The following is a 21,585-nucleotide window of genomic DNA, read 5'->3' as shown; positions in this document are numbered from 1 at the left end:
ACAAAACACCACTAAAAGGGGAACAAAAACTGCTCTTTGAAATGCCCCAGATTGGATGCTTAGCATGACAATACTTTTCTGAATGCATCTGATAGACTTTTTTATGACAGTCCTTAGCTTTTAGGGAGAAAAATTAATTTTCTCTGTCTGAAACCCAGCATTTGCTAGGGCAGGTAGTGTAGGGAGAAGGACTGGGTGAACCCAGCAGGCAGAAGGAACTGGTGGGGAGATGTAACAGGAGCCACTCAGCTGACAGTAAGTCTCCATTTGTTGACTCCTCTGCTGGAGTGTCAGTTCCTCCATGCTTTCATCAGGAAAGGTATGGTATGAAGGTAAAACAGATTAAACCCAGAAGACCAGAGAAGATGTATTCTCTATGCAGTGATTATGTTTTATTTATTTATTTTTTGCTATTTGTTTATTTATTTTTGACTGCACTGGGTCTTCATTGCTCTGTGGACTTTCTCTGGTTGTGGTGCATGGGCTTCTCACTGCAGTGACTTCTCTTATTGCAGAGTCCAGGCTCTAGGCACACGGGATTCAGTAGTTGCGGCATGTGGGCCCTATAGCGCAGGCTTAGTAGTTGTGGTGAATGGGCTCAACTGCCTGATGGCATATAGAAACCTCCTGGACCAAGGACCAAACCTGTGTCCCCTGCATTGGCAGGCGGATTCTGAACAACTGGACCATGAGGAAAGTCCTCTGTGCAGTGATTATTAAGTGACTGATTGATCTGATGCTTCCCAGGTGACTCAGTGGTAAGGAAACTTTTAAAGTTACTAGTGCTAGAGGAATTGGTTGTGAGTCACATGTACTTTTGCTTGAATAATAGAGTAAGAGCATCACAGGGAGTTTGTGTGGTGTGGTGTATGCACCAGGATTCAGGGGCTAGTTCTAGTGGATACGCTGCTGTTAACTGGCTGTGTGACTTGGCTAAACTATTTCGGTTGTTGTGGCTGTTGTTCAGTCGGTCAGTCGTGTCTGACTCTTTGTGACCCCATGGACTGCAGCATGCCAGGCTTCCCTGTCCTCCACCATCTCCCAGAGCTTGTGCAAACTCATGTTCTTTATTTCAGGAGAGCTTTAATTTCCTTCTCTGTAAAATGATGGATAGGACAAAATTTCTTAAGATTGTCCTAACCTCAGGGCTCAGGTACCATCAAATACATGAAATACCCTTATAAATTATCTAGAGGAATTTTTTCACTTCCCTTTTTAGTGCCTTTAAGGATTCTTTTAAAAATAGCAAAAATTCATGACCGTTAGGTACATGTCTCGTTGCCTCTCAACCTGCTCTGATGATGCCCTTAACCTTTTCTGACTCAAAAGGCATATAAAATAACTTATTATGTTGTTTTAGTCATATTTCAATTATGTTAAGGAAAAAAATAAGTTCCCAGAGGATAAGAGAGATTGATGGTTCCATTAAAAACAAGGGTTTCACGTTATTTTTAGAATGAATTGTGAGCTGCAGGAAGGTTGAGGTGCCTTGGGACAGAGATCTAATTTGCCACTCTTTCCTCTTGACTAGGTGTTTATAAACTTCCTCAAAAGAATAGTGATATAAACCAAGCTAAAACTGTGTGTGTGTCTGTGTGTCAGAATGAATGATGAACCTAAAATTTACTCTGTTAGCTTTAGCAGATGTGCTCCTAGGTTCTAAATCTAATACTTTCTTTAAAAAATTATTTATTTTTAATTGGTGGATAATTGCCTTATAGTATTGTACTGATTTCTGCCCTGTATCGACATGCATCAGCCATAAGTATACATATGCCCCTCCCTCCTGAACCCCCCTTCCACCTCCTATCCCATCCCACCCCTCTAGGCTGTCACAGAGCCACAGTTTGAGTTCCCTGAGTCAGACAGCAAATTCCCACTGGCTATCTATTTAAATCTAATACTTTTGACAGTAGTTAAGAATTTTGTTTTTGGTTTTCAGAAGGACCACCTGAAATCCAATTTGCTTTTCTCTAGTGATTTATATGCAGAGTCAAAGCACTCAGGAGATTTGGCCATGGTTCTTCCCTGATGGTTTTAAAATTTTGTTTTGTGACATCAGTTCAGTTCAGTCACTCAGTCGTATCTCTTTGTGACCCCATGGATGGCAGCACGCCAGGCCTCCCTGCCCATCACCAACTCCCAGAGTTTACTCAAACTCATGTCCATTGAGTCGGTGATGCCATCCAACCATCTCATCCTCTGTCGTCCCCTTCTCCTCCTGCCTTCAGTCCTTCCCAGCATCAGGGTCATTTTCAAATGAGTCAGTTTTTCACATCAGGTGGCCAAGTATTGGAGTTTCAGCTTCAACATCAGTCCTTCCAGTGAACACTCAGGACTGATCTCCTTTAGGATGGACTGGTTGGATCTCCTTCGCATGGTTTTTCTTTTTTCTTTTTTTAAATTTAAATTAATTTATTTATTTAAATTTGAGGCTAATTACAATATTGTAGTGGTTTTTGCCATAGATTGACATGAATCAGCCATGGGTGTACATGTGTTCCGCATCCTGAACCCTCCTCCCACCTTCCTCTCCATCCTGTCCTTCAGGGTCATCCCAGGGCACCAGCCCTGAGCACCCTGTCTCATGCATTGAACCTGGACTGGAGATCTGTTTCACATATGATAAATATACATGCTTCAATGCTGTTCTTTCAAATCATCCCACCCTCGCCTTCTCCCACAGAGTCCAAAAGATTGTTCTATACATCTGTGTCTCTTTTGCTGTCTCGCATATAGGGTTGTCATTACCATCTTTCTAAATTCCATGTATATGCATTAGTATACTGTATTGGTGTTTTTCTTTCTTACTTACTTCACTGTGTATAATAGGCTCCAGTTTCATCCACCTCATTAGAACTGATTCAAATGCATTCTTTTTAATGGCTGAATAATATTTCATCTTGTATATGTACCACAGCTTTCTTATCCATTCGTCTGCTGATGGGCATCTAGGTTGCTTCCATGTCCTGGCTATTGTAAACTGTAGCATGGTTTTTCTTTGGGGTCTCTGGATGGCATTAGGATCATAGTTCACCAAATCTAAGTAGACATCAGATTCTTGAACTAGCTGCTTACTTCTCTGTTTTGAAACACACTTATAAATACAAAGACCTTCCTTATCTGTATTTAGAATGCATATTATAACTGTGTATTTATAGCTAGTCTGTCCTTAGACAATATCTTTACCTTTTCTTTATTTAGAGATACCATATTTGTTTTTTGTTTCATTTTTCTGTTAAAATGTCCTCCCCTTTTTTTCCCTCTTAAAAGGAACAAACAATTCTATTATAAGTCTATACTTAGAGTTTGGGGTTTTGTTTTATTTTATTTTAGGCATGTTTCTCCCCAAGGGACACACTGCCTTTCTGTTTCAGACAGGTGCAGAAACAACTATAATCTGAGAGCCTTCCAGCCTCCTCCCTGCCCTACATCAGACTGCATTTGTTAAGACGGGCCTTCATGAGGCTGAGGGTTGGTGGAGGAAGCCTTTGAAAAAGAGTACATTTTTAATGGTTACTTGATTTGTTCATAAAAGGTCCATCAGTAGGCTGTTTTGAGCATTGCTTTATTAAAAAAGGCTCTGTAATCTCTTTTAAAGATTCTCTAATTTATACTGAAAGATGTCTGATTATTTGGCAGTTTTTCATTTGTACATAAACTAGCACAACATGAGTCTTAGATGAGCACCATCTCAGATGGTAGTTTATTTGGAAAAGTCTCTGTCAGTCGTGGAGCAAGCCAGTATTTAAATAATTGCTTAGGCTAATTGCTTTTCTTTTAATTATAGAAGTGAAACAGTGCTTTGATATAATTTTGTCTTATTCATCCCTTAGCGTGGCTGAAAGCAGTGCTGTGAACTAAATCAATTTGTTCCAGCATGCATGTTGTCAAGTGAGAAATTGATTGACTCTGTTTTGTAGGAAACTGACTCCTTGTGCATATTGTTTTATCTACTTTGTGGATGTTTATTAACCTAAGTGAAGGCAGAGGTAGTTACTAAACTCTTATTTTTCACCATGAATGCCAAAAGTATACTTAAGCAGTTAAGCTAGTAGTTTTCCTTGAGGTATTTTGTTTTGTAGGTTGAGTATAGGTTAAGGAAAGAAAGAATGAAAGAATGATTATCTACTTGGTATCTCACTGCTCTTGGGCAATAATTCAGAATCTTTGATGATTGTAAATTCCAAATCACTTCAGGATTTGTTTTTTCTTCTGCATTTTCTTTCTTTCTTTCTTCTTTTAAATCTACATTTCCTTTTAAGCATGTCACACAGGATGCCTTTGACCAATAACCAAATCTACTGAAAGATTTCATAATTCTTCATGTTCGATCAACTAACTAGTTGTTAACCGTGAGGCCCTCTCCTTAATCCTTGAGGTATGATTCCCTGGAACACCAACCGTTAAGCAAATAAGCTTCCTCTTCTCTCCCTGTCACGTTAATTTCAACGTTCTCGTTGAAATTTAGGGACAAAGACATCACGTGTTAGTCGCTCAGTTGTGTCTGACTCTTTGAGACCCGCCATGGACTGTAGCCTGCCAGGCTCCTCTGTCTATGGAATTCTCCAGGCAAGAATACTGGAGTGGGTTGCCATTCTCTTCTCCAAGGGGTCTTCCCAACCCAGGGATAGAACCTGGGTCTCCTGCATTACAGGCAGATTCTTTTCCATCTGAGCCACCAGGGAAGCCCATCATAATAGAGAGCAAACTTACCATGGTGCTCAGTGCGCTGTGAGCACCTGACTGCTGCTGCTTTTTTTTTCTTTTTAATATTTATTTATTTATTTTGCGGCATTGGGTCTCAGTTGCAGCACATGGGATCTTTCATTGCCATGGGCGGGCTTCTCTCTAGTTGCAGCTCATGTGCTTTGTTGCCCTGCAGCATGTGGGATCTTAGTTCCCCAACCAGGAGTGGAACCCACGTTCCCTGCATTGGAAGGTGGATTCTTAACCACTGGAGCACCAGAGAGGTCCCTGCTTCTTAACCCTAGTGAGAGAGTCAGTGGTACTTGAACTTTAACACACCCAAAACTCAACTGGTCTTCAAGGCGGCAGAGGGTCCCGCAGGACTGTGCAGCTGGGGTTTCAGCAATGCACAGGTTCGGTAAGATCCTAGCCGTTATGGAACTTATGTGGCACTATGTGGAGCTAGCAGGGGAGCCAGATATGAAACTATTATAGTGTAAATATCATAGTCTAATTACAGTAACTGCCACAAGAAAGGGTAGAACTAAGAGAGGCTTAGCAAGGGTACCTGACCTCCCAAAGTGGGAGGTCAGAGAGGGCTGCTCAGAAGAAACAGTGTTTACAGCTGAGATCCTGTGAGGATAAAGAGCTGTAAGAGATGGACAGAGATGCTGAGAAGGACTGCTCTGGGAGAGGAAATGGCCAGCATCAAGGCCTTGCAGCAGGAATGATCATTGTGTGCTCAGAGCACTAAAGAAGGTGAGGATGGCAACTAGGATGAGGGTTGAGGGTGAGGTAGAGATGAGTCCATAGAGGGAGGCTGGGGTCAGGCTATATGGGGTCTCATAATGTATGGGAAGTGTTTCGGATTTCATCCTCAGCCATGGGAAGCCACTGAAAGGTTTTAACTGGGAGAGACTCCTCCATAGTCAAAATGGAAAGGGTTTTTTCACATTGTGTTTTGCTGAGACTTTCAATGAGACTGGTGAATCAGAAGGTTGGCACAGTGAGGCATTTGTATTATAAGCCAGTTATCTCTAACTGTGGAAGTATTTATATTTAGAAAATATTTGTAAAGGGACTTTCCTGGTGGTCTAGTGGCTGGGACTCCCTGCTCCCAGTACAGGGGCCCCGGGTTCAATCCCTGGTCATGGAACTGGATCCCGTGAGTGTGCTCAGTCGCTAAGTTGTGTCCAAGTCTTTGCCACCTCGTGGACTGTAGCCCGCCAGGCTCCTCTGTCCGTGGGATTTTCTACATGCCACAACTAAAAGGTCACATGCAGCAACTGAAAGGTCCTGCATGCTGCCATGAAAGTTGAAGATCCTGAGTGCTGCAACTAAGACTTGGTGCAGCCAAATAAATAAATAAAAATGAAATATTTGTGATGTATTCACACCAGCTAGAAGTTGTGGAAATCTGGAAGAAAGTAGATAAATTCTTAAAATCCTAGTAAAGCCAATCTCTCCTGTACTCTGCTGACTATGTATATTGTCTGTACTAACCATAGTATACTATGTTACATAGTTGTACTAACCATTACTTTGCCGACAAAGGTCCAAATAGTCAAAGCTATGGTTTTTCCAGTAGTCTTGTATGGATGTGAGAGTTGAACCATAAAGAAGGCTGAATGTTGAAGAATTGATGCTTTTGAACTGTGGTGTTGGAAAAGACTCTTGAGAGTCCCTCAGAAAGCAAGGAGATCAAACCTGTCCATCCTAAAGGAAATCAGTCCTGAATATTCATTGGAAGGACCGATGCTGAAGCTGAAACTCCAATACTTTGGCCATCTAATGGGAAGAACTGACTCATTTGGAAAGACCCTGATGCTGGAAAGATGAAAGCGGAAAGAGAAGGGGACAACAGAGGATGAAGTGGTTGGATGGCATCACTGACTCGATGGACATGAATTTGAGTAAGCTTGGGGAGTTGGTGATGGACAGGGAAGACTCGCTTGCTTTAGTCCATGGAGTCGTAGAGAGTCAGACACGACTGAGCCACTGAACAACAACCACCATGGAAAATGGACTGGAAGAGGAAGAAGAGCAAAAGTGGGGAGACTAGTTAAGAGACTAGTCTGGTACAGATGGGGATAGCTTGGATTGGAGTGAGACAGAGGAAGTGGAGGGAAGTAAAGTGATGGATCGAAGAGATGTTTAAGGAGGGAAGTCTTTGTGAAATTAAAAGACCAAAGGAGGAATTAGTAGTAACTTAAGAACAGGTGTAGAGAGGGAGAACGTGAATTTGTTTAGACGTGATGAGTTCAGAGTGACTTTGAGAGCTCTCCAAGCAGAGAGGTTAAGAAGGCATTTGTATATATGGGTCTGGTGCTCACAGAGGAAAAGTCTGCACTGAAGGGAAAAGTTAGAAGTATTAGTGTCCTGGGAACTGAGAGAAACCATCACCTGGTAGAGGAGAATGATGAGAAAATGACCTCCAACCAACCTTTCCAAATCCCTAACCCTTTTTTTTTTTAATTTTTAAAAGTGTTATTGGAGTTTTGTTGCTTTACCATGCTGGGTTGGTTTCCGCCCACTGTACATACATCCTCACCTTTTTGGGTTTCATTCCATCTGGGTCATCGCAGAGCACCGAGTAGAGTTCCCTGTGCTCTGTGATGGGTTCTCATTAGTCATCTGTTTTATGCATAGTATCAATAGTGCATATATATCAGTCCTAGTCTCCCATTCATCCCACCCCCACTTTTCCTCCTTAGTGTGCATCCGTATTTGTTCTCTACATCTGTGTCTCTATTTTTGCTTTGTAAATAAGATCATCTGTATCAACTTTTTCTAGATTCCACATATATGTGTTAATATACAATATTTGTTTCTCTCTTTCTGACTTACTTCACTCTCTGACAGTTTCTGGGTCTATCCATGTCTCTACAAATGACCCAGTTTTGTTCCCTTTTATGGCTGAGTAGAACCCCTAACATATTAAAATTCAAGTAGAGAGTGATGAATCAGAGAGAAGAGGGTTTCAAGGATAGATTGGCTTTAGTAGGATTTTAGGATTTTCCTGCTCTCTTCTAGATTTCCTGACCTCTTGGTTGGTGTGAATTCTTTAGAAGTATTTACAAATATGCTTAGAATGCACATGCCTCACTAAGAGAATCCTTTGATTCGTCAGTCTCATTGAAAGTCTTCAAGCAGAAGAAAATGTTAAAAAAACACCACCACCAAAACCCTTTCTGTTTTGACTGTGGAAGAATTGGGGGAACAGAGGAAGGAATGGGGAAAGCAGGATCCCCAAAATGGTAGAAACATTCATCCGTAGTTTGGGGACCAAGAGACATATCTTTTTAAAAATTAATTAATTTTAATTGGAGGATAATTACTTTACAATATTATGATGGTTTTTGTCATACGTCGACATGAATCAGCCACAGGTGCACGTGTGTCCCCCCATCCTGAACCCCCCTCCCACCACCCTCCCCCCTATCCTGAACCCCCCTCCCACTACCCTCCCTCCCATCCTGAACCCCCCTCCCACTACCCTCCCTCCCATCCTGAACCCCCCTCCCACCACCCTCCCCCCCCATCCTGAACCCCCCCTCCCACCACCCTCCCCCCCATCCTGAACCCCCCTCCCACCACCCTCCCCCCATCCCTCTGGGTTGTCCCAGAGCAACAATTTTGGGTGCCCTGCTTCATGCATCAAACTTGCACTGGTCATCTATTTTACCTATGGTAATATACAAGTTTCAGTGCTATTCTCTTAAATCATTCCACCCTCGCCTTCTCCCACAGAGTCCAAAAGTCTCTTCTTTACATCTATGTCTCTTTTGCTGCCCTGCATATAAGATTATTGTTACCATCTTTCTAAATTTCATATATTTGTGTTTTTCTTTCTGACTTACTTCACTCTATATAATAGGCTCCAGGTTCATCCATCTCGTTAGAACTGACTCAGATGTGTTCCTTTTTATAGCTGAGTAATATTCCATTGTGTCTATGTACCACAACTTCTTATCCATTCGTCTGCTGATGGACATCTAGGTTGCTTCCATGTCCTAGGTATTGTAAATAGTGCTGCAGTGAACATTGGGGTACATGTATCTCTTTCATTTCTGGTTTCCTCAGGGTGTATGCCTAGCAGTGGGATTGCTGGGTATTATGGCATTTCTATTCCCAGTTTTTTAAGGAATCTCCATACTGTTCTTCACAGTGGCTATACCAGTTTGCATTCCCACCAACAGTGTAAGAGAGTTCCCTTTTCTCCACACCCTCTCCAGCATTAATTGTAGACATACCTTTTTAAATAGCTGTGGAGGGGACTTTCCTGTGGGCCAGTAGTTAAGACCCCAAGCTCTCAATTTAGGAGGCCCAGATTCTATCCCTGATCAGGGAACTAGAGGCAAATCCAGCATCTAAAGTCTAACAAGGGGGACTTCCCTGCTGGCCCAGTGGTTAAGACTCTGAGCTCCCAATGCAGGGGGCCCAGGTTCGATCCCTGGTCAGGGAACTAGATCCCACATGCTGCAACTAAGACCTGGTGCAGCCAAATAAATGAATAAATATTTTTTTAAAATAAATAAATAAATAAATAAAGTCTAACAAGGGAAGTTCTTTTCTTTCTTTCTTTTTTTTTTTTTTAAGAAAAATTCTATCTAAGAAATGAAGAAAGAATGATAGAATTGAAAGTCATTCTTTTATCATTTTATTGAAGTAGTAGATCCTCAGTTGATACTAAAATGGTGAAAAGTTGATGGGGCTCTTTAAAATGAAGGGACCAGACTGACTCCACTGAATCCACTGACTAATAGTAACACATATGACATAACTCAGGGGTTGGCAAACTTTTTCTGTAAAGGGCTAGATAGTAAATATCTTGAGCTTTGTGGGCTATGCAGTCTTTCTAGTTGTAGTGAGAAAGCAGTCATAGGCGATACAGATATGAATGAGAATGTCTGACCTCTATAATAGGAAGTATACAGCACAGCCTGTGAGGTAGTCTTGTCCCAAAACATCAAAGCTGCATCAGATCAAAGCTCCAGTTGTTATTACACCTTTTAAAGAAAAGGTGTATTACATCTTTTAAATACAGGGAATAGGGACTTCCATGGTGGACCAGTGGCTAAGACTCCATGCTCCCGATGAAGGGGGCGTGGGTTTGACCCCTGGTCTGGGAACTAGATCCCACATGCTGCAACTAAAACCTCACATAGCCAAATAAATTTTAAAAAGAAAAGAAAAGGGGGTGGGGGGAGAAAGAAAGGAAAGAAATACTGGGAATAAAGTAACAAGTTAAGTCACTTGCAAAATCCACACCGAGGGATATTCTGTAGGATGAATAATCTGGTTTCTCAAGTAAATCAAAGCAAGAAAAAGGGAGTAAAAGGGGCCCTGATAGGGGGCAAAAAAAATCAAATGTGATATGTGGACTTTATATTCCTGTTGGAGCAAATGAATTATATAGTTCTGAGTGCTAAGTCACTTCAGTCATGTCCGACTCTGAGACTCCATGGACTATAGCCCACCAGGCTCCTCTGTCCATGGGATTTCTCAGGCAGAAATACTGGAGCGTGTTGCTGTGTCCTCCTCCAGGGGATCTTTCTGACCTAGGGATTGAACCCACGTCTCTCACACCTCCTGCCTTGGCAGGTGGGTTCTTTATCACTAGCACCACCAAGGAAGCCCCAATTATATAGTATGTCTTTGCAACAGTCAGGGAAATTTGAATGCTAGATGATTTTTAAGAAATTCCTCTTAATTCTGTTAGATGTAACATTTGGCATAGTAGTTATTTCTCAGCAGCAAATACTGAAGTATGTGTAGGTGAAATGACAATGATGCCTGTGACTGACTTTAAAATACTGTCCTAACAAATATATGTAGCAGATGAGTGGAGAGTAGCCAAATGTTGATGATTGTTGAAACTGGGTCATAGACACATGGGGTTTTATTATAGTCATCTCTTTACATTTGATGTTTTAAAACTTCCATTTTAAGTTAAAGTTGAATATACCCACCCAAAGTGTATGTGTTGATGGCGGGAGGTTTGGGCTGGGTGAGTGGAGAGGTGATCACATAGAAAAAGAAGGAAGAACCAAATGAAAATATGTTTTTTTCAAATAGGAAGAATTTTTGTTTTTAGTCAGTTCCTTTATTTTCTCAGTTGAAGTTCCTCCTGCCACTTGAAAACAGAGTTCTTATCCTCACATTCTGATTTCAAATAGCAGTCCTTGATTCCGGGTACCGCAGGTATTCATTATGCCATTCAGGTTTTGATCAGAAATGTTAACTGAATTACTTTTACTAAGCTGCTTTGTGACTTGGTGGTTAAAGACTGGGGTTGAATCTTTGATCCCGAGTTTGCCTGCCGATTTGACAAACCTTTTATTTTAAAATTATTCACAGGAAAAAACAAATAGAGGGAAACCCCACCACCACCCGCAGATAATAAGCGTGTGGGTTTTTGAAAATGACTGAAGTGGGAAGCGAGGCACGTAATTAGTTTGAGATGCAGAGCAGCGAATCAGAACAAATGGCTCCTTCCAGAGACAAACTGGTGGAATGTGAAAATGCATCACCATAACCTACATATTTTTTATACCAAGAGATTTGCAGCTGACTCTCCGGGTGACTCATTCCTATGCTGGGAGGGTGAGGTAATGCTTTTCTGAGAGGTGAGGTCATCTCTCTACCTGAACTGCAGGCCTCGACCGCTTCTTGTGGCTCTCAAGGAAAAAGCGCCATCTGCTTCACAGCTGCAGCCTCAAAGACTTCACAAAGATTGGTGCAGAGGTTAGCAGCCGTGAGTATGACTCATAAGCAGCCAATTAGTGAAGAGCAGCTATTTGAAAGTGAACTTTAAAATCATCATGCAGAAATATGACATGATCAAGGCTTGAATCATAATGCATTTTTGTTTTGGGTTTTGTCCTCTTTTAAAATAAGGCCAAAAAAAAAAAAAAACCCAGCAGATAAAATAAGGCAGTTTGTCTCCATATGGTCAATCACATGACATCTTCTTGGTTGTTTAAACCATATTTTTAGTTGCAGATAAGTTTACTTTCTTTTACATTTGGAAGCAAAGGTGAACTTTAGCTCCTGTTCGTCTGATGGAGGTTTTTATTTGTTCTTTTTTCGTGTGTGGCGGGGGGAGTGATTGGGGATGGTTGCACTTCGAAGCCTTTGTGTTCCCTAAGGACCTGCTGCTTGTTTAGAGGAAGAGAAGTTGTTTAATGGAAGAGGAAACAAGTAAAAATAAATGTTATTTGTTTACTGCAGACCCACTAACCACTCTTCCTCTTTCTTGTAGTGATAACGCACCTGCTCTGCCTATTTGTCCTCAACCAGTGCTGCTGTTGACATTACCAGACAATACCTGTTTTTTAATTTTATCATTTTATTGAAGTTTTTATTATCATTATTTTTATTATCATTTGTTAAAAAAAAATATTTATTTCACTGCATCAAGTCTTAGTTATGGCATGTAGTAGGATCTTTGCTCTTTAGTTGCAACATGTGAGATCTAGTTCCCAGACCAGGAATTGAACTCAAACCCCCTGCATTGGGAGCGAGGAGTCTTAAGACATTGACCCACCAGGGATGTCCCTTATTATCATTTTTATATCATAGTTTGAATTTATTGTTCTAGTGAATAGAATGGAGAATATAATGTGGAAGGTAGAGAACAGTAAACTTGATTTTCTGACTAATGTATAACTTAAAATGGGTGATTACTTTGGCTAAATACCATGGTAACTTCACCATAGGGTATGTAAACTATGACTAAATCTGTTTTTAATGACAACTTCAAGTTGAACATTCTTCAAAAGATGAAAAACTTTGATTTTTGAAAATAGAATTGTTTATCTGTTGCTACCAAGAAATAGAAGAAAGCAAAGAATGAAATAGTAATGTTAAAACTCTAAGATAATATGCGGTGGTATACATACGTATACATGCCAGTGTCATTTGAGAGCTCATTAAAAATCAAATGTTTATTTTTATTTATGTATTTATGTACTTTTGACCATGCTACATGGCTTGTGGGATCTTAGTTTCCGACCAGGGATCGAACCCAGGCCTCTGGCAGTGAAGGGGCAGAGTCCTAACCACTGGGCCGCCAGGGAAGTCCCCCCAAATTTAGATTTCTTTAAAATAAAGAGAAATAGTTGGAGATCTTTAGATATCGAGAATTATGATGAACCTTCAATCTCATGGTATAGCCTTCTGAGTTTAATTACAGCTGCAAAGCTGAGTATCTTTTCTCTTTAACCTTTTATTTGGAAGTAATTTCACAGTACAAGAAGTTGCACACTTTTTGGTATGAAAAGTAGTACCAAAAAACAAAGAACCAACCCTTGTATTCCCAGATGAATCTCCTCAAAACGTATTTGCTCTATCATTTGAGTTGTATGTGTAATCTCTCCTCTCCCAAACCCCCATCCATGCTCTTTTTTTCTTGAAATATCTAAAGATAAATGAAATATCCATTATAGCTCTTTACTCCTAAATGTTTCAGTGTGCATTTCTTAATAGAGACACTCTCTTACGTAATCACAGTACAGTCATCAACTTCTAATCTATCGTCTATATTCCAGTTTTATCAGTTGACTTAATAATGTCTTTTATGGTGTCTTTCATTCCCAGTGTAGCATCTAGTCTAGGGTCAGGTAGTACAGTTACTTGTCACATTAGCTTCTTTTAATCTGGATTTTTTTCCCCACAGACTCTATCTTTTATGACACTGACATTTTTGAAAAATATTGTCTCTCTGGCTTTTTGCTTAAAAATAAAATAGAATTTTCCTTCTTTTGTGCTTGTCTGATGTTTCCTGATAATTAGATCCAGGCTGTGCATTCTTGGTTCAAAATGCTGTAGGGGTAACCTTCTCTTAGGGTTTCCTGTCTGTCAAACTCATTTGATCATCTAGTCAAGGGATTGTCTAAATTCTCCACTATATGACTTTTCTGTTTTTGTTTTTAGTCTATTGTAACTAATAAGCAGTTGGGAAGATACTTTGTTGTTGTTTAGTTGCTAAGTCATTTCCAACTCTTTTGCGACCCTATGGACTAGAGTCTGCCAGGCTCACCTGTTCATGAAATTCTCTAGGCAAGAATATTGGACTGGGTTGCCATTTTTTCCTCCAGGGGATCTTCCCGACCCAGGAATTGAACTTGAGTCTCCTGCATTGGCAGTCGGATTTCCTACCGCTGAGCCACTAGGGAAGCAGAGGAAGATACTTTAGGACTATACAGATATCCAGCTTCTCATCAAAATTTTCACCTAGATTTCAACAGCATAGCTGATTTTTGCCTGACACAATCTTAACTGCGATGACTGCAAGATGCTAATTTTTCCAACTGCAGTCTTCCCTTCAAATATATCAGTAGACTCTTCGCATTTTATTGCAGTAAACACATTCCCTTCTCTCCCATATGTTGTTTATCTATTTGTTAACAATATGGACTCATAAATTCCTTATTTTTTTCCAATGCTTTATAATTCAGTAGTTAATCATTCTGGTACCTCAGTTCCAGATGTGGTCAGTGACACGTTTTCATCTTTTTTGGGGGGGCATATTCTTACTTTTCAGACCAATAAGATATTAAAGGTTCACCTTCTACCTGCCTTGTCCCAGCCCAGGAGTCAGCCATGTCTCTCAGAGGCCTTTGTTCTTTTGCTGAGGGAATGGAATTTGATAAAATCTGGCCATTAGGTTTGAGTGCATTAATTTTACAGCTACTGTATAAGCATAAATGTGTACACATTAACATATTTAATATTTAACAGTACAGTGAACACTTTTTGAGACTGTAATATTGTCTCAGTATAGTTACAGCAAAAAGTATAGTAGTAAGACTTCTGTCAGTGAACTTCCACTGCTAAAATTTTCCTGGATTTCAAAGGAAAAGCATAAGTGATGCTAGCCTGAAGGCCAAATGGGATTTCAGTGGGCAGAGTTGGTACTGGAGGGTGCTCCAGGGAGAATGAATGACATTGACAATGACATAACATTAAATATCCTGCTTAAGTAATGATGCCTGATTTCCACCCACGTGGGGAAAGGTGAAAGACGAGGAGAAGATTGTACAAGGTTGTGTTTAGAGGACTTTGAATGTTGGACTTAGGATTTGGGGTCTTTAGTAAGAAGATAATGGAGCGCTATTGAGGATTTTTGAATAGTGTCATAACAAGCTTAACTCTGACTTAAAGATTAATCTAGAAGATATGCAGAGGTTAGGTTGAGGAAATTTCCAGCTAAGACCTGTGAAGAGATTATTAAAATAGTTCACGCAGAGATATAAGGATTTGAAATGAAGGAAAGAAGTGGATTAGAGTCCAGTTTTTCAGCCTGTTTTCTAGAACTCCAGGAGTATGGGACAGACCTGGGGGTAGGGGGTGGGGGAAAGAATATGTTAACTAAACAACAACTTAAAACTCTTTGTGACAGAAAAGGATCTCTTTAAAAGATCCCTGTAAGTATCTCTTTAAAGAAAAGATTCTGCTGCTTAAGGAACAAAGAAGTCCATAGAGAATTTTTTTTTTTTAAGTTTATATCGACATTTGTTTGGAGTACTTCTTTCACAGCCCCCTTTCCAAAGTTTTGAGCCTTCACAGTCAGGAAAATAGTTGTTGTCATTAGCTGAAATAAGTCAAGCTGTGTCCTTTTTTTTTTTTTTTTGCACCACATGGCTAGTAGGATCTTAGTTCCTTGACCAGGAATTGAACTCGGGCCCCAGCAGTGACAGCACCAAGTCCTAACCACTGAACCGCCAGGGGGTTCCTGAGTTGTGTCTGTTAATGCTGAAAGGCCAGTGTCACAAAGGCATGTACTAATTTAACTCTTCAGAAACAAGGTGTTCTTGGTCAAAACCTTTAGAGTCATCCTGGGCTCTTTTTTTTGCTCGTGTGTATGGGGAATCCACCATGAAATCCTGCTGGCTTTACTTTATCCAACCACCGGCATCACCTCCGCTGCCAACCACCAGCACAGTCTCGGGCTTTCTGCTTGCTCTCCATCCTTTCCGCTCCAGCCTGTTCCCCTCCGTTGTCACCGTGTACTTCCCGCTTAGTACTTCCCGCTTAAGACCTTTGCAAGGGCTGTTCCCCTGTATCAGCAGAGTTAACACTTGTGTTTCAAGTTTGCTCAAATGTTACTTTCTCTGTGGGAGCCTGCCCTGAACTTAACCCTTAATGACAGTCCCTTCCCCTCCCATGCATACACTTTCCCTTCCTCCTTTATCTTGTTCTATTTTTTTTTTTTCTTATGGCATTTATGCCCTAACATAGTCTGTAATTATTTATTATGTTATTTAGCTCCCTAATCCAGTTTGAGATCCAAGTTGGTAGGTGTTTGTTTTTGTTTGTTTGTTTTACTTACTTGTGTATCCTAAGCAACTGAATAGTCCCTAACATGTAATCAGTTCAGTTCAGGTCAGTCGTTCAGTCGTGTCTGACTCTTTGCGACCCCATGAACTGCAGCATGCCAGGCCTTCCTGTCCATCACCAACTCCTGGAGTTTACCCAAACTCATGTCCATTGAGTCGGTGATGCCATTTAACCATCTCATCCTCTGTCGTCCCCTTCTCCTCCTGCCTTCAATCTTTCCCAACATCAGGGTCTTTTCCAGTGAGTTGGCTCTTCGCATCAGGTGAGCAATTTATGAAGCTGCTTCAGTTTCAACATCAGTCCTTCCAATGAGCACCCAGGATTGATTTTCTTTAGAATGGACGGGTTGGCTCTCCTTGCAGTCCAAGGGACTCCAAGAGTCTTCTCCAACACCACAGTTCAAAAGCATCAATTCTTCTGCGCTCAGCTTTCTTCACAGTCCAACTCTCACATCCATATATGACCTCTGGAAAAACCATAGCTTTGACTAGACTGACCTTTGATGACAAAGTAATGTCTCTGCTTTTTAATATGCTGTCTAGGTTGGTCATAACTTTCCTCCCAAGGAGTAAGCGTCTTTTAATTTCATGGCTGCAGTCACCACCTGCAGTGATTTTGGAGCCCAAAAAAATAAAGTCAGCCACTGTTTCCACTGTTTCCCCATCTATTTGGCATGAAGTGATGGGACCGGATGCCCTGATCTTGGTCTTCTGAATGTTGAGCTTTAAGCCAACTTTTTCACTCTCCTCTTTCACGCTCATCAAGAGGCTCTTTAGTTCTTCTTCACTTTCTGCCATAAGGGTGGTGTTATCTGCATATCTAAGGTTATTGATATTTCTCCCGGCAGTCTTGATTCCAGCTTGTGCTTCAGCCAGCCCAGCGTTCCTTGTGATATACTCTGCATGTAAGTTAAATAAGCAGGGTGACAATATACAGCCTTGATGTACTCCTTTTCCTATTTGGAACCAGTTTGTTGTTCCATTTCCAGTTCTAATTGTTGCTTCCTGACCTGCATACAGGTTTCTCAAGAGGTAGGTCAGGTGGTCTGGTATCCCCATCTCTCTCAGAATTTTCCACAGTTTATTGTGATCCACATAGTCAAAGGCTTTGGCATAGTCAATAAAGCAGAAATAGATGTTTTTCTGGAACTCTTTTGCTTTTTCAATGATCCAGCAGATGTTGGCAATTTGATCTCTGGTTCCTCTGCCTTTTCTAAAACCATCTTGAATCTTGAACATCTGGAAGTTTACAGTTCACATATTGCTGAAGCCTGGCTTGGAGAATTTTGAACATTACTAGTGTGTGAGATGAGTACAATTGTACAGTAGTTTGAGTATTCTTTGGCATTTCCTTTCTTTGGGGCTGGAATGAAAACTGACCTTTTCCAGTCCTGTGGCCACTGCTGAGTTTTCCAAATTTGCTGACATATTGAGTGCAGCACTTTCACAGCATCATCTTTCAGGATTTGAAATAGCTCAACTGGAATTCCATCACCTTCACTAGCTTTGTTCGTAGCGATACTTCCTAAGGCCCACTTGACTTCACACTCCAGGATGTCTGGCTCTAGGTGAGTGATCAGACCATCGTGATCATCTGGGTCATGAAGATCTTTTTTGTACAGTTCTTCTGTGTGTTCTTGTCACCTCTTCTTAATATCTTCTGCTTCTGTTAGGTTCATACCATTTCTGTCCTTTATTGAGCCCATCTTTGCATGAAATGGGGCTTCCCTGGTGGCTCAGAGGTTAAAGCGTCTGCCTTCAATGTGTAGGACCTAGGTTTGATCCCTGCTTTCAATCCCTGGGTCAGGAAGATCCCCTGGAGAAGGGAATAGCAACCCACTCCAGTGTTCTTGCCTGGAGAATCCCATGGATGGAGGAACTTGGTAGGCTACAGTCCACGGGGTCGCAAAGAGTCAGACACAATTGAGCGACTTCACTTCCTTTTCTTCTTTCTTGCATGAAATAGTCCCTTGGTATCTCCAATTTACTTGAAGAGATCTCTAGTCTTTCCTACTCTGTTTCCTATGAAAACCATACTGGAGTGTACCTATGGGCCCCAGGAGATACAGGTTCTTTTAAATTGCTTTTGGTTGGTAAGCTGTGCACCTTCGTATGCTGCTCTGGAGGCCAGAGTACATGAGGCGTGAGACCACGGCACTATTTCCTGTGACAGGTAATAGGCCCTCCATAAACATTGTTAAAAGAAGGAACGACCTCTAAGAGCATGAAATCATTAAGCTTGGTTACCAGGTTTCTTGCTCTTAGCAGATCTGAGAAATTGCATGAAAGAAAGAGTGGGATGCTGCTTGAGTCAACCTGTGTTCCTTGGACCTGAATCGTTGGTGGTAACTGGCTTGGATAAAACAGGCCTGGAAAGTGCTGCATAAGCTGTCCCTTTACTAGAAAATCACATTATCTGTTGGCATGGTAATCACCGTAAGAACTCCTCCAGTAACCTCTGCTTGAACCCACTGAGTCACAGAACTCTCATTTGATAGCTCTTATTATGGAACACTCTTGGCTCCTGGTGAGCAGAGTTTGAGGAAAATCATATTGGGGTGTACCTGTGGGCCCCAGGAGAGATGGGTGGTTCTTCTAAATTGCTTTTGGTTGATAAGATGTGCAACTTCGTTTCCTGCTCCAGAGGCCAAAGTACATGAGGCATGAGACCACGGCTCTTAGTTCCTACTGATCCTTTTATTTATTTTTTTTAAGATTTGTTTTATTGACATATAGTTGGTTTACAGTGTTGTGTTAATTTCTATGTACAGCAAAGTGATTCAGTTATATATACATATATATATTCTTTTTCATATTCTTTTCGTATTATGATTTATCACAGGATATTGAATATAATTCCCTATGCTATAAAGTGGGACCTTGTGGTTGGTTTATTCATTCTATGTATAATAGTTCACATCTGCTAATTTTAACCTTCCAGTCCATCCCTCCCCCACCCCTCCATCCCTTGGCAACCGCAGGTATATTCTTAGCGTCTGTTGTGAGTCTGTTTCTTTTCTGTAGTTAGGTTCATTTGTGTTGTGTTTTAGATTCCACATATAAGTGATATGATATGATATTTGTCTTTGTCTGGTTTACTTCATTTAGCGTGATAATCTCTAGGTCCATCCATGTTTCTGCAAATGGCATTGTTCTGCTCTTTTTTATGACTGAGTAATATTCCACTGTATATATGTAGCACGTCTTTATTCATTCATAAAATCCTTTTTAAAGTTAGCTTTTATTTTAGGTATTTGGGAACAAGATGATCATTCCTTCCCTGGATGGAGACCTCTTCCAGTGGGACCGGGATCGTGAGAGCATGGAAACAGTTCCGTTTACAGTTGAATCACTTCTTGAATCATCTTATAAATTTGGAGATGATGTTGTCTTGGTTGGAGGAAAGTCTCTAACTACATATGGACTCAGTGCATATAGTGGAAAGGTGAGTAAAAATGTTCAATTTGTTTGGGGAGAAGTCAGACTAAATAAGAATAGAAGAAATAATTTCTTAAACTATACTATTACTGGTTGAGATCTGTTATAATTTTCCCCCAAGACTGTCATTTCTTTTGATAAAAGGACTGTGAAGTAGAAAGGGGGAAATACTATTAAGAGAAACAGAATTTATCCAAAATAACAGAATAAACAGCAGAGTCAAACAGCAGAGCAGGAATAGCAGAAGGAAGAGAATGAATAACTGTGATCTGCTGTGTGTCAGTTGCATTTTTCATGCATCATTTTGAAATCATCACAATATTTCTAATGGTTGCATTAAAAAATTTTTATTTGGATAGATGAGGAATGCTCCAAGGATTAATAATAATCCTGATGATAAGAATAATTGCTACTACTATTTATTTCTCTAGTTTGAGCCTGTCATGAGAGAATCTAAGAGGCAAGTCTGTGCTCATTTTTTTTGTGTGTGTGTGTGTGCTCATTTTAAGATGAGAAAATTGAGGCTTTCAAAGGTTCAGAAACTGCCAAGGTCAAATTTGATTTAAATCTGCCTGATGAAAAAGTCATGCTGTTAATGACCTATGCTTTCTCCGTTATTAGCTCTTAGGAAATAATCTGACTCTTAAGATTGGATCTTATAAATCCATTGTTGGGAATAAGTAAAAACACACTTTTTTAGGAAGGTAAAAATTTCTTTCTAACCCCTTAACACGTCAATACTTGAATATTTGTATATAGACTTGAAAACAAGGAAGAATAGAAAAAAGGTCTTTGATCCTTGAGTTTTCCAAACTTGATGATCCCTTGTCTGAGTGTTCGGCCCATCGGCCCTTCTTGTTCTCGCAAACTTTTTTGCCTTCTCCAGCCACCTGCATCTATACTGTACTGAGGGGGCCTTGTGGTCCTCTCTCTCCTCCAGTGCTCTCATCGGTAAAACAGTGGGACTGAACCCGGGCACCTAGTTTCGTGATTTGATGTGCTGCTCCAAAATTCTGGTATCCTCGCAGGTACACTTTCTGTGAGGATTTTGGTCACACCATCCAAAGAATTTCCCCTTTCCTTTGAATGAGGATTTGAAGGAGGTACTTGAAAATGTTAACAGCTGTTAGATAAGGTTTGAATTTTTTAGAACTAAATGCTTCTGTTGTATGGAAACTCCGAGGCGATTTTTCTTTTTTTTTTTTTAGCTCACCTTGGATTTTATTCATGGTATTATTACTAAGAGATCACAACTAGCTCTCCATTTCTTCATGGAAATGCTCACAGTAAGACTGAAATTGTCTAAATCCTGAAACTCGCTCCCTGAAGTAAATAGTAACTGGCACTTCTATGGTTCTGAATGTTTCATTTTAGGAACTGGTGGTAATCTGGCTATTGCTGCTTTTTTTTTCCAGTTTTTAAAAATTTATTTATTTTAAAAAAATTAATTGGCGTATAGTTGATTTACAGTGTTAGGTTAGTTTCAGGTAAACAGCAAAGTGAATCAGTTATACACATATCCACTCTTTTTTTTTTAAGATTCTTTTCCCATATAGGCCACTGTCATCATTGTTCAGTCACTAAGTGGTGTCCAACTCTTTGCGATCCCTTGGACTATAGCTTTCCAGGCACCTCTGTTCATGGGATTTTCCAGGCAAGAATACTAGAATGGGTTGCCATTTCCTTCTCCATTGAACCCATGTCTCCTGCTTTGGCAGGCGAATTCTTTACCGCTCAGCCAGCAGGGAAGCCCATATAGGCCATTACAGAGTATCGAGCAGAGGTCCTTGTGCTAAATAGTATAGCTGTTGCTTCTTAATCCTTGGGTACTTTTTACACATTTCCTCAATTTCCTTTCACTTTTTATAAATTATCGAGAGTCTTTTCCTGTCTCTGATCTCCTGGAACATGTTCTCTTTACTAATTTTACACCTGTCTTTTCAGGTGAGGTACATCTGTTCAGCTCTGGGTTGTCGCCAGTGGGATAATGATGAAATGGAACAAGAAGAAGACATCTTGCTCCTGCAGCGCACCCAGAAAACCGTGAGAGCCGTTGGACCTCGCAGCGGCAATGAGAAGTGTGTATTTAGATGATGTTGCTGTTGATGTTTAGAAG

The 21,585-nt window shown here is 40.6% G+C and overlaps 1 protein-coding gene across 1 annotated transcript in view; it reads left to right on the top strand.

Moving 5' to 3' along the window:
- EIF2AK3 (eukaryotic translation initiation factor 2 alpha kinase 3) overlaps nt 1–21,585 on the top strand; it is a 79,102-nt gene that overhangs the window by 20,062 nt on the left and 37,455 nt on the right. Inside the window, exons 3-4 of the mRNA XM_043917846.1 lie at nt 19,282–19,476; nt 21,414–21,547. Of these exons, the coding sequence (XP_043773781.1) occupies nt 19,282–19,476; nt 21,414–21,547 (329 nt within the window). The remainder of the gene's footprint in view (nt 1–19,281; nt 19,477–21,413; nt 21,548–21,585) is intronic.

The sequence above is a fragment of the Cervus elaphus genome, chromosome 11 (genome assembly GCF_910594005.1).
Source record: "Cervus elaphus chromosome 11, mCerEla1.1, whole genome shotgun sequence".
NCBI lineage: Eukaryota > Metazoa > Chordata > Mammalia > Artiodactyla > Cervidae > Cervus > Cervus elaphus.
Note: the sequence above shows the minus strand (reverse complement) of the source record. Positions and strands in the feature narration are given on the sequence as shown.